We start from the raw sequence: 15769 nt of genomic DNA, 5'->3' as shown, positions 1-15769 counted from the left end.
AGAATAGGGACAGAGACCGTATATATCAGGGGTGGGCAATTAATTTTTACCGGGGGCCGCATGAGCAACCCGAGCACTGCTGGAGGGCCACATCGACAATATTTCAATTAAATTTCGCTCAATATTATTTTTGATATAACGTAAGATAAATATTACTAAAAATAATAATTGAATTTAACCTAACTTAACTTTATACAAAAGCAGATTGCTTTTAATGGTTTTATTTAAACTCTTAATCCTTAAATAGTTATATTAAGCTATGTGAAATTAAAATGAAATTATAATAAGACAACTAAAACAATCATTGAATTGCTGATTGAAACTGCATCTCTGGGGGTGTGAAGTTTGGTAAAAAGTCCTTGTTAGGTTTGCAATTTTACCATCAACCATCAGCCTCCCTTGCGCGTCATCAGACAGATTCCGGTATTTATCCTCGTGCTTCGTCGTGTAGCGGCGATTCAAATTATAATCTTTAAACACAGCAACCTGTGCACCACAGATTAATCACACGGCTTTACCTCTAATTTCTGTAAAGAAATACTTGGCAGTCCATGTCTTGTTGAAAACACGGCATTCATCATCAACTTTTCTTTTTTTAGCGTGAGCGGACATCTTGGGGGGGGTAACCGGGCATCACTCGTCGCTGTGCACCTTCACTCACAGGTTACTCACGGACATACGTCCATAAATAACACTTTTCAAAATAAAAGCAGCACAATTGTATTGCACGCACGACATAGATATTTTTTTATTATTAGATTTAATTTATTTTGTAATTTAGGATTGGCCTCACGTGGGCCGGACAGGGACGCACAAAGGGCCGGATGTGGCCCGCGGGCCGTAAGATGCCCAGGTCCGGTATATATGGTACCTGTTTGTAAATGTATATGTTTCCCTGTTCCTGTACTATGTGCTTTAGCAATACTGTGTGTCAATATGGTCATGCTAATGACGCCTCTTTGAATTTGAATTTGAATTTGACATGGAGGCAAGGTAGCCATAGGCCTGAGAGAACAAGCTTGCTTTTAAAAGACAACAGTTCTGGTGCCACTTATATCATAATGCAGTTTGTTCCAGAAAGCAGGCCGATAATAACTGAAAACCTTCAAAGAGTTCTGGATGGTTTGTTACCAGTGTGCAGGTCACAGATGCATTGATGTAAACAGAGAGCAAAATCTGAAAAATCATTTCTCTATTTTATCAGAAGTCAGTGAAGTTATCTAAGTATAGGAGTAATATGTTGTTGTTGTTTTTTTTGTCCCAGTGAGGACTCTGGCTGCATCAGTTAGGGCTGAGCTCAACATGTGAAAGTGAGATATATAATCGTGTGTCGTCAGCATATGAATGATAAGATACGATGCGTGTCTGTATGATGGAACTGAGTGCAATAGATCACTCTTATTTCCAATGGCTGACATCACATGCACAGCTATGACACACTCTGCAGGGGGTGGCACTCACTGTTCCATAAAGTGTGGCAGGTAAATACATATTCTGCTGCTAGACTGCAGCTGTCCGGGCGATCTCCCAGCAGGATTGGCATTTTATTTATGTTGGTTATTTGGTCAAATGTAGGGTGTTTGTGTTTGAATTTGGGGAAATATATAGTTCAGACTTGGCTATAGTTCTGTGCATTCTGTCAGCAAGCGCAGCTCTGTCTCAACTTTGTCTCTCTTGCACAGCTGGCATATGCACCCGTCTCGATGGCCAGGTTGTACTCACTGAGTCTGTACTTGGTCAACGTAGTTCTTAGTTTAATATCAGTAACTGTGGTCAGGTAGTCTGCCCCACTGTACTCTCTATTTAGGGACAGACAGCACTGCATTTTGCTTTGTGCTTTTGCTTGTGTTCCAATTGGTGATGCAGTTTGGTTTCTGTTGTGTTATAATTTGGTTAACTCTAATTGGTTTGTTCCCTGACTGGTCCTGAGGCAGAACAGGGTCAGGAAGTGAACTGAGATACAGATGGGACTATTCTCTTTGCACAGCTTTGGTATTGCAGGGCTTTCTGCTGTTTTTAAATGTAGCCAATATTTGATTGCATGCTTTTGAATTTTGATGAATAATGGACATTGGCCTAATGCAGCTCTGCATGCGTTGTTGGTGGTTTTTCTGTGCACCTGTAAGATGCGTTTACATGACTCTGGATGCATGATTTCCTGATATTAAACAGCTTACTGGACTATCGGGGTGTGGTGTTGTTTGTCACTGGCCTTCTGAGAAACACAGTAATTTGGCTGTGGTCAGCCTCCTTGTAACCTACCACAGACTATGTACAAACCCAGGCTTTGACAGAGCTGCAGTAACTCTCTGCCGTTCTTATTGATATGGACGTCACAGTTGGAACAAGGAAGGTTAGTTCTGCTTTGTGGATAATTGTGTCAAATTATATGAATGTTACCTAGCTCTGTGTTGTAGTCAGGGAGAGAGCCAGTACATGCGTTCAGGTCCCCACAGATTAGCACATTTCCCTGGGCCTGAAAGCTGCAGATCTGCTTATGGAGAAGGGGGAAGATATCTTCATCGTAGTATGGTGAGTCACTAGGGGGAATGTATGCAGCACACAGGAATTTGTCTGTTGGAGGGTTAGTGATGTCTTGTTTTATTTTAAGCCAAATGTGTGAGCGTTATATTTTATAGGGGTGATGTACTTTGAAATGTATTCTTTGTACCAGATCCCTCCTGAGTTCCTCCCTATCGGAACAGTAGGGAGTCTGACTGATGACAGAAAGATTTCTCTGTAAAATGGGGGACAGTGAGTGACAGAGCCAGATCTACACCAGGTCTCTTGGAGGATGATGATGTCTGTTGTCTTTGAATTCAGGGGTTTCACTTTAACATCCAAACAATGGAGAGTCAAGGCCCTGAATATTCGACACATAGACAGTAAATGGCTTCATTGTTGGGAAATACAAATACAAACAGTTTTTAAAAGAGATAAACCTACGGTAAAAAGTTATGAAATGAGAGGTCGAGCTGTCCTTGACTATTGTAATAATAGAAGTAACTTAATTTAAGTTATACATTTTCTAAATGGTATCTTCTGTTAAGCTATTTGCAGATGAATTACAGGGTTAGGGTTGGGCAAAGGGTTTATTTTATGTGAGAGACCGAAAACAAATTATGAATCATTGTGATGCCAGAAATGTACATTTTTATGTAATGACCGATTAGAAAAAGGCTAACTCATTCTGCACTGGAAGACAAAAAGTAGACATAGAAATAAATTGGTTAAAATAAATCTTGTAATAATACCCTTATAATTTAAGACCTGAATTGAATTCCACAGCCCTAACTAAAGCTTATAAAACTTGAGACAATGTTATAAAAACACAATTTCTCTCTTTTCTCTCTCTTCCCCCCTCCCCGCCCTCCCTCCCCCCTCCCCCTTCTCAAAAAGCCCACACACACACACACACACACACAACACACACACACACAACCACCCCACACCACACACACACCACACCACAAACACACACCCACCCCCCCAACAATTGGTCACTTGAGACCGCTCCAGTTTTTCAAAGCACTGTGAAAGAAAATGCAGTTAGACCCATCCTAATCCTCTGATGCGGTTCCGGAAATAGCAGAGCGTCTCTGAACGGGAACGTAAAGGCTTCCCTAGTAGGGCGCTGTCCACCACTTAAAAAGCACCTTTCCTCTCTATAATATCCAAATTCCTTTGTATAAAAACACAAAAAACTAGAAGATATTGTGAAAAGTACACATTTTGGTTTGAAGTTGCACAAATCAAGCAGTTATTTCTAGTATGGTAGACATGTGGAAGACAGAGGGGTGGCCCTCCTGCATTTACAGTAGGTGGCAGTTGGCACTTTTGAAAATATCTGATTCGGACATGGCCACAGCAAAGCTTTCAGGGACATTATACATCATCACCTTGTCGGGGAACATTGTATCACAATGCTTTTTAATACAGAGGCCAGGTGGCCCCTGAGGAACATGCAGAGCGTATTGAATAATTCTTTTTCAAGCCTAAGAGACAATGTTGCATGTTCCATCAACTCAAGCATACGCTTAAGCAAGAGTAGCTTGTAGGCTGTAAACACACAACAGAAACATGGAGGAGGCATGGCTGGAATGACTGAAAGGAGTGAGCGGGGGTGTGAACCAGCAAAAAGGAAACTCATTCTGTCAAGAAATACTGTACAGTACAATTTGTATAATCAAAGTAATCTGTTACATCCCTACTGTGTGTCTTTGGTTTGTAACAATAAGTGTAAAGCAGCAATTCTCCTCCTATTTCAAGAAATCACACAGCAGTTCATTGCTTAGTTTCTGTGCCTGCTACTCCAAACTGTTGCTGTGCCAACCGCCATCTACTCTAGGTAGTAATACATTGACTATGAACAAGTACCTCATACATCCTACTTTAAAAATCCATACTATCCCTTCAAGTCACCTACTGATATTTATGTGCATCACTCCAAATACTAAACTGTTATTTTGCACAATCATGAATTCGTTGTTCTGACTACTACTACTATACTACATAATTAATTTAATTTATACTCTTATGATCCCCTATGGGAAATCCATTTACACTGCTGTTGTTATTACACATACGCACAGCCTTGAAATACAGACCTACAGTCCTTACAGTCTAATGGAGAGATGTCAGAGGGGTGGTATATATTCAATACAGCCACTGGGAGCATTAGTGTGCTGTGCTGCTGGACTGACCATCCACAGCTGAGAAACAGGCTCGTCTGGAGTGAGTGAATTATGTCCTCATGCGGTATGTCACTCTGCGTTCACAACCAAAGCCTATTATCGGCTATAACACACTCGGCTGTCTGGAAAATGAGCAGAGGCAACTGAAGAAAAACCATATGCCACAACTGGATTACAACTAAAATGACAGGGGGGTGAGGGGTGCTATGCTATGTCCAGTGAACCTTTAAAAAGAACTACAGAAATTTTGTAGATAAATTATGGGATTACTGCAGGATAGTTAACACAAAAACAGTATTAAAGTGTAATACGCTTGCAAGAGATTATTCACTAAGCGCCACAGATACGTCCCTATAAGAGTATTGCACTATGGACACTATGATTATTAATATAAAATTTTGCGGCAAGCGATGAGTTGCAGGTTAATAGCGACTTCAAAGTAATTTCACACGTTTTCCAACGTCGCTATAAAACATATCCTGCAAGCTTTGTAACGATTGGACAAACAGTGCACTTTGATTAAAATGCCTACAACTGATTTTTAAAAAAACGTTTATTTTCAATTCAGTGTGATAAGTAGCTCAGTCCAGCTCACAGCAATTTGAGAAAAGAAGATGACCAACACAAAAACAATTGCTAAGAAAACCGCAAGCTGAAATTCCGAGCTCAAACCTTGATTTGTGTCCAGTTTTTGTGCATTTAAAGCGCCCCCTAGTGGTCAATTTGAATGAGACTTGCAGTGTATGTGTGAGGTCATTATGTGGACATTCCCTGGAAGTTTTGTGTTGATTGGACAAACATTTAGTCATTTATAGCTTGATTTGTGCCATATCACCTGCAGTTTGTTTGCATTTATAGCGCCCCCTGGTGTTCAATTTGAATGAAACTTTCAGGGCACGGTTCAGGTACTTATGAGGACATATCCTGAGTGATTTGTGATAATTGGACAATGAATATATGATTTATAGTGAAATGTGTGTAAAGCCACTCCCCTATCTTGCGCTTGTAGCGCCCCCTAGTGGCGTATGGATATAAAACTGTCTGGGTATATTTGGGGCACCCATCTGATCATACCGTGTGAGTTTTGTGATGATTGGCCTTACAGTTGCTGATTTGTGTTAATTTAAGTCCAGAGCCACGCCCCTTTTAAAGTTCATTGGTCGATAACTTCAAAAGTAATTGAGATATGGATATGCTTTCTATAACTTGTAATAAGCTTGATCCATTGATGATTCACTGACAATCTGGTGGCAATCGGAGCTACGGTGTAGGAGGAGATCTCAAAAATGTGTTTTTCAAAAAATTCAAAATGGCGGAACCATTTTCTAGGCGGATCTTAAGATCCTTGAGGCTTTTTTGTAGAGAACATTAAGCTACAACTGTGTGAGAAATTTCAATTCAATCGGACTTACGATGTGGGGGCGTGGCCTTTCAAAGTTTGCATTTTGAAGCCTTCATTACAGCGCGAACATGTGGCCGATTGAGTTTATATTTCTATTGATGCACATGCACACCATTTCCAGTAATTCCCCCAAGTTTCAGGCTTCTAGCTCATTCCAGCTCACGGGAATTTGAGTCGGCGCAGCACTCAATAAATTTGCATATCCAAAGATCGTTGACATCCAAGTCATGTTTTATGCAGGCAGTCTGGCAGTGTGTTTGTGGCGCAGGGCGTGTGTGATTAAAGGCAGCGATCACTACAAGCTGATGTCCATGATCGGAGTAAGATTAACGGGGTGAATGCTGATCCCTGATCAGTTTTAAAAAGATTGGCAAACTCGGCTCCGATCCAATACTGTACTTCTGCACCTGAGATCAGAGTCAGATGTTAAAGACGAAATCAAAGTGGATCGGAGACTGTCTAATCCTACGCTTAGGCATTCATATCCTACACATGATACCAAGCAAAGATTGCCCTGTCTGTCCAATACCTTGTTCCAAAAATTCTAAAACAAGTAGTGTGTGGGTGAAACTAAAAAGTAAGTTTAAATTGATAATGACATGACGTGACGTACAATTTATTTCTAACCAGGTCCAGTGTCAAAGCCACGCCTCAAATCTTACCCATTTAACTAAAAAGCAACAATTCTAACATATACTACTGCTATTATTACTGGACTGAAGTAAAGATGAGTATATACACTAGGGCTGCACAATATATCATTTTTTTATTGTCATTGCGATATAAAACTGGCGCAATAAACACATTGCGAAAGGCTGCATCATATCGCCAAAGACACGCAGAGATTTTTTGTGGTAGTTGAAAGAAAGTATCAGGACAAAACTGCACTTTGATATGCAACTGTCATTCTTTTTTAGTGGGGCCTTTTGAATTCAATCTCATGTCCATTAAAAAAAAAATGTTGTCCATGGTAGTCTGTACTCTTTTTTTTATTTAACAAGCAATAGGTTGTGTTTTAACTGAATACTGATCTGCAGTAAGGCAGAACTGAGTACACTTTAATCAGTTTATTTATCACAAGAAATCATTGTGCGATTTTCAACAGTGTCATCACAAATTTTTGCTCATATTGTGAAGCCCTAGTATACACACAACACAGAGAGTCTATTTGCATGACATACTTAAGAACAAAATATGACAGAATAAGCAACCACCTGCATACATTGCAGTAGAGTAAATCAATGCACCTACATTCTTTTTTTCCCTGTACCCAATTTGGTACATCTTTCCACCCACATAGAGCAACATCAAGTGTTTGACAAGGGTTAAAAGAGTGGAGCGTGAGCAGATGTTCCACAGGTCAGTTGGGGTTAAGGTCAGGACCACCATCGTCGTGCTTTTCCAAGAAAAAACCTTGACACCAAATCAAGGTGCTCATTTTGAGATATGTGTGGCGCGTGTGTGTGGTGTGTGTGTGTGTGTGCAAGAGAGAGTGGAAGAGGAACGCACATCCACTCTATAGGGTTATTAGACCGTGCTTATTAGAGACTTACTTCATCTGTTTGACGATGGTGCTTTTCCCTGATTCTCCAGCCCCTGAGGGATAAAAGAAAATAAGACAATGTAACCAGAGCTTTTGTGTATGTGTATGTGTGTGTGTGTGTGTGTGGTGTGTGTGTGTGTGTGTGTGTGTGTGTGAGACGTAGACATAGAGGGGGTGGGAGAGAGAAAGAGAGGTAGAAAAAGTGAGAGAAAGAAAAGAAGCAGCCTCTTAAAAACCTTAGTGAATGAAAGCCAGCAGCAGCAGCAGGGTGGCGATACAAAGATGGAGAGAGTGGCTGCACCCTTTCATTCCTCAACATCCATATTTTGTATTCCCTTCCATCTTCCAATTTACTCAGTCAAATATAAATACTTACAGGCTTCTTCCCCCCCCACAAAGAATCAATAAATCAATCTCCCACTCCCAAAACCAATGAACCAACACTGCCTTGTGCTTGCCCCTACCATTGCTGCATACTGCCATTTTTTTCTGGCATCCATCTGCAGTTATCACCCCGATGTACAGTCTAGGTCTAATGACTGATTCTGCAAAATGATAGTTTACCCACCTGGCATTTATTTAATGGCAACAAACCTATTATAGCGGGTTGCTTCAAAGTGATGTAATGTGACGACAGGGTGTGTTTAGAATGCAAAATCAGGCAAATCAAGCCAATTTATTGGATTTTTCTTCACATTGTATTTCGTTTGTTAGCTTAGGCTATAATAGACGTTATGCTTGTTATGTACATTCACCGCTTTCTTCAGATATGGTCATCTTCTGCCAGACGCCCACCCCCTCACACCACACCTTTCACCCCCACCCTCCCCCTCCCCTCCCCTCTCCGGGGCCCTACTGTTGGTACAATTGAACTCTCTTACCGAGCAGCAGCAGTTTGACATCTTTGGCCGCGGTGACACCGTCCTCCTTGAGGTTTTTCTCGATGGCTTTGCTCCGATCCAGAGCCGCCCTCTCCTCCGCGCTCAGAGTACATCCCATGGTTAGAGAGCACAGCTTGATAGCGTTACCGATACCGGTATCCACGGTGATACAGGCAATTAAATGTGGTTTTAATGAAACTTGTGCGTGGCAACAAAGCTGGTTGCAAATCCTTCTTGTTCCTGTCTTGGTGTTATTTCCTCCTTTTTTCTGTGGTATGCCTTCGACTCCTCTATGCTCCCTTCTTTCTCTCGCTCTCTGGGCAGCTCCCTCTCTGTCGCTCTCGATTCAAGCCGGGGCTACGACACCGCTAACGCATTAAAATCAAGGCTCCGCTCGGCTTGAATCCACAACGGAAACGCAGCAAGATGTAGCCACCGCGGTTGTGTGTTTCTCAAGCGTGGTCTCGGTGGTGAGCCTACTGTCCGTCCGCCAGTCCGTCTTCCTTCTGTCTTCTGTGTATCTGTCGGTAAATCACGGTAACTGGTCAATACTTGTCCACTCGTCGATAGTAACGTTAGGCAATGTGTTGCTTGGCGGCGGGGAGCAGCGCTCGCATCGTTTGGTTCTCACGGCGGCTCACAGTGGACCTTCCTCCGTTTGGCTCCTCCGAGGCGGGCGGCGGGGACTCGCTCTGTAACTCTACTGCCTCCCGGTAGCTCCGGTAGGGGCTCGCGCTCGTTCGTTAGTTCATTCGTTCAATTGCAGGTTGCTGACGTCAGAGCAGTGAAAAAAAGTAGAGAGAGAGGAGAGAGAGAGAGAGAGAGAGAGAGAGAACATCGGTAGCGCGGCCTGGCGGTACCCTGTGTTATAGTCCAGTGTTAGGCTTTAAGTTACCAGATAGAAAACAAATATCAAACGCCGTTGCATTAAAACTGCGAGTGTTCAAGAAATATTTGAAGTAGGCTAACAACTCAACACTGGTAGTCTACCTTGATTATTTTTATAATGTGTTGTGAAACTTGACTTTGGTTCATATTAACAATGCTTTGTATATAAGTGTTTTACTGATTATCAGAGCCATTGTCATTACTGTTGTATTTATTAATCAGGTAGGCTTAATATGCACAGCCTCCTTTCTCTCAATCTACATTAATTTAGGCCTACTGGCCAATGGTTGTTTGCAATGAAATTTGGAGCTAGGGCTGCACAATTAATCCCAATTTCATGGAAATCGTAATATAGAGTATTGCAATATCCAAATCGGATCGGGAATCGTAGGTGGGGTCCCATTTTTTGTTAAAGGCAAAATATGTGTCAAGCCATTCTGAATGAAGTATTGTGGTGCTGCAGAGACTACAAATTGTATGCCTATCCTATGTTTGTTTTGTACAGATCCTTGCAAAAACCACACTATAAATCATTGTCATGTTTTAGATTTTAATATTTTTCAATGAAAATGAGAGTAATGATACAAAAATAATCATTCCCTCTAATATCGTGACTCATATCGCAATCGCAATATTAGTCAATATAATCGCAATAGGATAATTTCCTCATGCCGGGCATCCCTACTTGGGGGTTATTGCTTGTTCATCAGCACAAGGTTGTCTCCCACAGTGAAGCGTTCTGCTGCCTCTGTACAAGCCTGCCGCGATTTAGATCAATTTAGATTTGGAATTAATGAGGGCCTATACATTTGGAACTTCAGAAAACAAAGGTAAAGCCAAGACACTGTGCCTGGACAGTTCATTGTTTGCTAATAATTTAAAAAAGGAATGAATTAATTTGACTCTTATGTACATTCAGACAGTGGTGGGTTTCATTTACAGCCAAAACAAAACATTTCATTTTAATCAGCGAACGTACAGAAGTTTGCCTTTTTATTCGGCAAATGTACAAAAGTCCTCCCACATAGGATCTCAGATCAGCCATGTTAAACAAGATTCACGGAATATTTGAATTAAATTCTCCAGTCGCTCAAATGTGTTTGTACATTCCCTTATGTACAGAAGTCGTTGCCGTGTTTGTACTGCAAACAATATTACAAATATCTATTTCCATCAAATAACTGGAAATATCCATTTTGGTCAAACTGGCCTTGGTAAGGGTTACACTTGATTGAATGTAAAGAAAGATGCCCTGGTTTAGTAATTTGCCATTTAGTAATTTGCCAACATTTTTCACACCTTTAGCGGCAGCTCAATGGAGACTTTGGTTTCCTGGCCACTCATAGACTGTTGGGCTGAGTGTCAGAGCTCTCATTTGCCCCCACATACGAAACCCAAGCCAGCCGCTTCCTGCATACACGTTCACACGCTGAGTGTAGGCTACTCTGCCTGGACGAGCTGCGTGAAATGGCAGCAAGCCAAAATAAACAAGTGACTGGTGCAGGAAGTCAAGCATTTGCTAACTAGTACGTTAGCCACATCCTCCTGGTGTGTTCGAAAGGAAATCTATTTTGAAACAAAGATACAGAACTTTGGGGGGGTTGGGGGTGAGGGTGGGGGTTGACCCAAGCATTTAAAAGTTTGTTGTAAAACCTATATATATATTTATCCTTCGCCATTTCTTTCCACCCCAGCACATTGGAGAAAAAGCACATTACTTATTGTCATGTCAATGGCAGAGAGGGTTGGGTGTTATTACTACTATCTATATAAGCTATATGCAACATTCTGCATTATTTACAGTCATCCAAAATGACACCCTTATTTACCTCTTGCTTGAGTGTCTACAGCATGAGGGCTGACCGTCCAGTTTATTCCCACACAGCCATCCATATCACTGTGTACATTGTTAGGCAAGTACACTGCAAGGCTCATTCACCTTGACTGCAAATAGCCCCTGATCCTCAATGATGATGGTAGCTTTCTTCAAATGCATAAGTGTACTGAAATAGACAGTACAATAGTATTTCTTTCTCTTTGTAAGCTACGCAATTTAACTTTAACAAGCATACAGTGTAGTGATCAGTTATATTTTATTCATGAACCACCATTTTGGAGACTCTTTCAGTTTATAAGCACTATTCAATCAGGAGAGACTTCATTGCAGATATGCAAAGATGTATTGTACATATACATAATATAAAATATACAGTCTTTGGATATTAGACTCCATCGTTTTTTTAAAGGGTAGAATGCCAAAAGATACTCCCCTGATGGAGTCTAGACACTAATGGTGGTGTGAGGAGCCCGAAGACCAAACCGAGGAGCCGACGGCAGTGGCCTGCCGGGGGGGAACCCAGGAGCCGGGCATGATGAAGACCGGAGGAGCAAGGGGAGGAGGAGGGTTCTGCTCCTAGCCTGAAATGACAACGGAGCAGCAGAGAGAGACAGGTTTAAAACAGGAATGTCATGCTGTGATTGGCTCTGGAAATTCCTGGCCACTTCTGATAAAATATGAACAAATAAATAAATGAATAAAAGTGAATGCTTCTAACAGCTGTTCAGTTTAAAAGAGAGAGAAAAGTGGTTAGAAGTCTTCCTAAAAGAATTTACACTGTGCTCCATTTTTGAATTTTCAAGTCTAGTTTTTAATGCTGTGGTAACTCACAGTGACATGGATAAGTAACTGATTACTGGTTTGGAAATAGTAACGCGTTAGATAACGTTAGTAACTGGTTACTGAAAAAAGTGGTCAGATTAGAGTAACACAGCATCACTGGGGAAGAGTTCAAGTACCTCGGGGTCTGGTTCGCAGGAGGGGGGACAGCAGAGTGGGAGATTGAGCAAAGAATCAGAGCAGCGGGGGTGGTATTGCATTCGCTTTACCGCATCACTGTGACAAAAAGAGAGCTGAGCCGGAAGTCAAAGCTCCTGATCTAACAATCAGTTTTCATTCATCCATGGTCATGAAGGCCGGAACAAGCAATCTGTTGTATTTCATCAGAATACTGAAAGCAGCAGGAATGCAAAACTGAGTACACTTTGATATCTGTTTGTTTATCGCCATCGTAGTAATATCGTCGTCCCGACATTCAGCAGCGTTATTGCATATCGCCTGTTTTCTTCAGTTGCATCATGGCCGAAAGAACTGGATTACGGGTACAAGCGGCCAATGTGGGTTAACCCCAGGAGGGTGGCTGGCATCTTCTTTAGAGACAGGGTGAGAAGCTCAGGCATCCGTAGGAACTTGGATAGAGCCGCTGTTCCTTTGCGCTGAAAGGAGCCAGTTGAGGTGGTTTGGGCATCTGGTAAGGATGCCTCCTGGGCGCCTCCCTAGGGAGGTGTTCCAGGCACGTCCAGCTGGGAGGAGGCCTCGGGGAAGACCCAGGACTAGGTGGAGGGATTATATTTCCAACCTGGCCTGGGAACGCTTTGGGATCCCCCAGTCGGAGCTGGTTGATGTGGCTCGGGAAAGGGAAGTTTGGGGTCCCCCGCTAGAGCTGCTCCCCCCGCAACCCGACACCGGATAAGCAGATGTAGATGAATGGATGGTCACATCAGCATGCTAACATGCTCAAGCAGGTATACACTTATTTTAGAATATATTAGCATGCTAACAATCACTACTGATTATTGATGACTCTTGATGAAAAGCATGGAGATCAAAATAATCCCAATCATGATCATTGGGGCACCCTGAATATCCTTACCAACTTTCATAACAATCAAACAAGTAGAGATTTGTCAATAAAAACTAAAAATGTCAACCTTGCGGTGGTGCCAATGACAATGGCAGAGGATTGCCGAAGTCTTAAGGAATATAACCACAAGGGACCTTGAATATTTCAAGCAAATTTCATAGCAATGTATTCAATGCTTTTCAAAGTATTTGGATCTAAACTGCAAATGTCAACGCCATGGTGATGCTAGAGGAAAGTCAGGGGACCACCAAAGTGAGTTAGTTTCCTCCATGAATGTCTATGCAAAAAAGACTTGGCTAATTAAGGTAAATTGCTGTAGAGCATTTGTGAACTCAATTTGGAGCTATTTAAAAAGCATTGCACATCTGCACTATATACATTTTCATCTACAGTATGCAGCATACACAATATTCACTGATATTATAGAGACATTGTTGCATGGCACCTTCTGTCTCTCTTTCCTTCCTTTGTGGCATCTGGTCGGTCTGTTAAAAAAAAACAGGCTGTGGTTATTGTTGCACAATCAGCACGCGCACACACGCACACACACACACACACTATCAACAGGGATGTGATGCAAGTCTTCTTAGCAGAGTAGAGTCAGAACTATACTTCTGACTCAGACTTGGGTTGAGATCCACTGATCTTGATCGGTCTGTAACATCAAGTGCTTCAATAACCAGGTACAACATGCCCCCCAAAACATGTTCAGGTTATCATGAAGAGGTGAATTTTCATTTTGTATAAAACGGAAAGAAACCAATTTTCAAATTCATTGATAACAAAGGCTTTTTCTTGGCCTATGATCAATTAGTAGTTCTTTCTGTAAAAGGAGTTATTTTACTGTGGATGCTAGTGCCACAATGAATACATTTTGGTTTTGGTTTTGCTTTTATCATTTAGTTTACTTTAATACAAATGGGTTATCCTGAAACAGGGAACAGACCATGATGACATCATTTGATTTATTTAATTGTGGTATTCAATTTTACAATATACATCACAGCTTGGAAATGAAATGATGAAGATGTGCCAACTATCACTTTAGTATTGAGTAACTTAACTTTCATCTCATCTTCTTTCATCACAACGCTGACTTTTTCTTGCCTAAACTTAACCGTAATCTAATCCGAAAAGGACCGGCAGCTCGCGGTGCTCTGTACCCGGCTCACAGTCACCCATTCCCGGGTAACTCAAACACCAACTAACATTGACCTGACGGAGCACCGTAGTCGGTGTCACAGAGCTCTGTAGCGGCTTACCACGTACTAACTGCCGCTGACATGACGAGCTGTGTTGGAGGTCTAAAGCGTCATCACAAAGCTCCGTAGCGGCTTAGAACAGCTAGCAACGACCCCTCTGTAGCACGGAGATGTACAGCAGATGTCACGTGGCCAGCCGGCGGTCTCCTAGTTTTCGTATGATATCATACGTTTTAGTGTGCTTAACTTTTCGTACGATATCATGAGAATGTGTTGCAAAATTAACATTGTGATTAACAGTGGATGGGTTGTTAGTGAAATAATCAGGGTGGGAAATGAACTTTTTTGCCCACCAGCCACTTATATTTTTTTCCAACCACTTTTTCCAGAATTCAAATTTATGAAAGAAAGTGCACAAGCATATTTTGAATTGCTTCAGTACATTATTTTATATTATTAAAACATATTTTATTAATATAAGCAAATAAAAAGGGATTTTGCCCCTGGGGTCCCATCTTTGTATGGCAGTGCACTTGATATGAGACTTGGATGACTCGTGGTCTTTTATTGCCTCCAATTTAAGGTTAGTTGTTCCTCTAACAAACAAATTATTTTCATTTTCTGAAGACGAGTGGGTTTGACAGTAAGTGCAGTGCATGGACTGGCCGTCTGTAAGGTAGGCTACAGGGGTGTGCCGATGGACGATACATCATATCAGCCTCCCTGGAGTGCTGCATCACGATGTAGCAACATCGTTGATGCCCTCCCCCCCCCCACCCTATCAGACACTAATCATAGTGCACAGGAAATTGACAAGTGCGTTGGTCTTAAACTAGCAAAGACACTTCGTTGGGCTTTGCGCTGTGCTGCCCCTTAAGTGAAAGCTACTTCCCCCCTTACGTCCAACCTATTCGTAGTGAGTCTTTCTCTCTCTCCATGTCAGTACAGTAGCTCGCTCTACCTGGCCTAGTAACCTAACAGCATGCGATAAGGTCACGCTCTGCACCTTGGCTGGACACAGCCGTCTCCAGCAAGAGAGAAAAGGCGGAAACATGGAACTCTGTCACACTTTCCCTTTATCCCCTTATTGGACTAACTTTGTGGATACTACTGTGTGCGTGCATCAATAAGTAAGTCTGATGGCGATGGTATGTAGGATTTATGAATCTACGTTAGCAACAGGAGGCTAATTCACAAGGGTGCTATTTTATATGTGAGCTAAGATTGTGTATCTGTTCATGTGCGCTGTAAGAGTTCTGTTTATGTTTAATGAATGCGTTATTCGGTGCAAATATAACTGAGAATGTAGTTTAATCTCAGTTATGATGTACAATAGGTTATTACTGTCACTCTGCTAAAGGCGAACTTTCACAGATCACAGAGATCTGATTGAGTCTAGACTTTACGGCACCATAGTGAAAGTAGGTCAAGTTACGTGCTGCCCCTACCAGCGGCAGC

At 41.8% G+C, this 15769-nt stretch overlaps 1 protein-coding gene across 3 annotated transcripts in view; it reads right to left on the bottom strand.

The window, feature by feature from the left end:
• LOC116694135 (guanine nucleotide-binding protein G(o) subunit alpha) overlaps window positions 1–9292 on the bottom strand; it is a 130982-nt gene extending 121690 nt beyond the window's left edge. Inside the window, exons 1-2 of one of the 3 annotated variants that reach the window (XM_032523631.1) lie at window positions 8521–9292; window positions 7650–7692 (exon numbers count right to left, since the gene is read on the bottom strand). In XM_032523631.1, coding sequence (XP_032379522.1) covers window positions 7650–7692; window positions 8521–8638 — 161 coding nt within the window. In that variant the 5' untranslated portion in view covers window positions 8639–9292. The remainder of the gene's footprint in view (window positions 1–7649; window positions 7693–8520) is intronic. The other 2 variants (XM_032523630.1, XM_032523628.1) reach the window with 2 other exon arrangements.
• Between the last annotated feature and the right edge of the window lie 6477 nt (window positions 9293–15769).

This window comes from Etheostoma spectabile, chromosome 8 (genome assembly GCF_008692095.1).
Source record: "Etheostoma spectabile isolate EspeVRDwgs_2016 chromosome 8, UIUC_Espe_1.0, whole genome shotgun sequence".
Taxonomy (NCBI): domain Eukaryota; kingdom Metazoa; phylum Chordata; class Actinopteri; order Perciformes; family Percidae; genus Etheostoma; species Etheostoma spectabile.
This window is presented reverse-complemented; position numbering and strand designations above follow the sequence as displayed.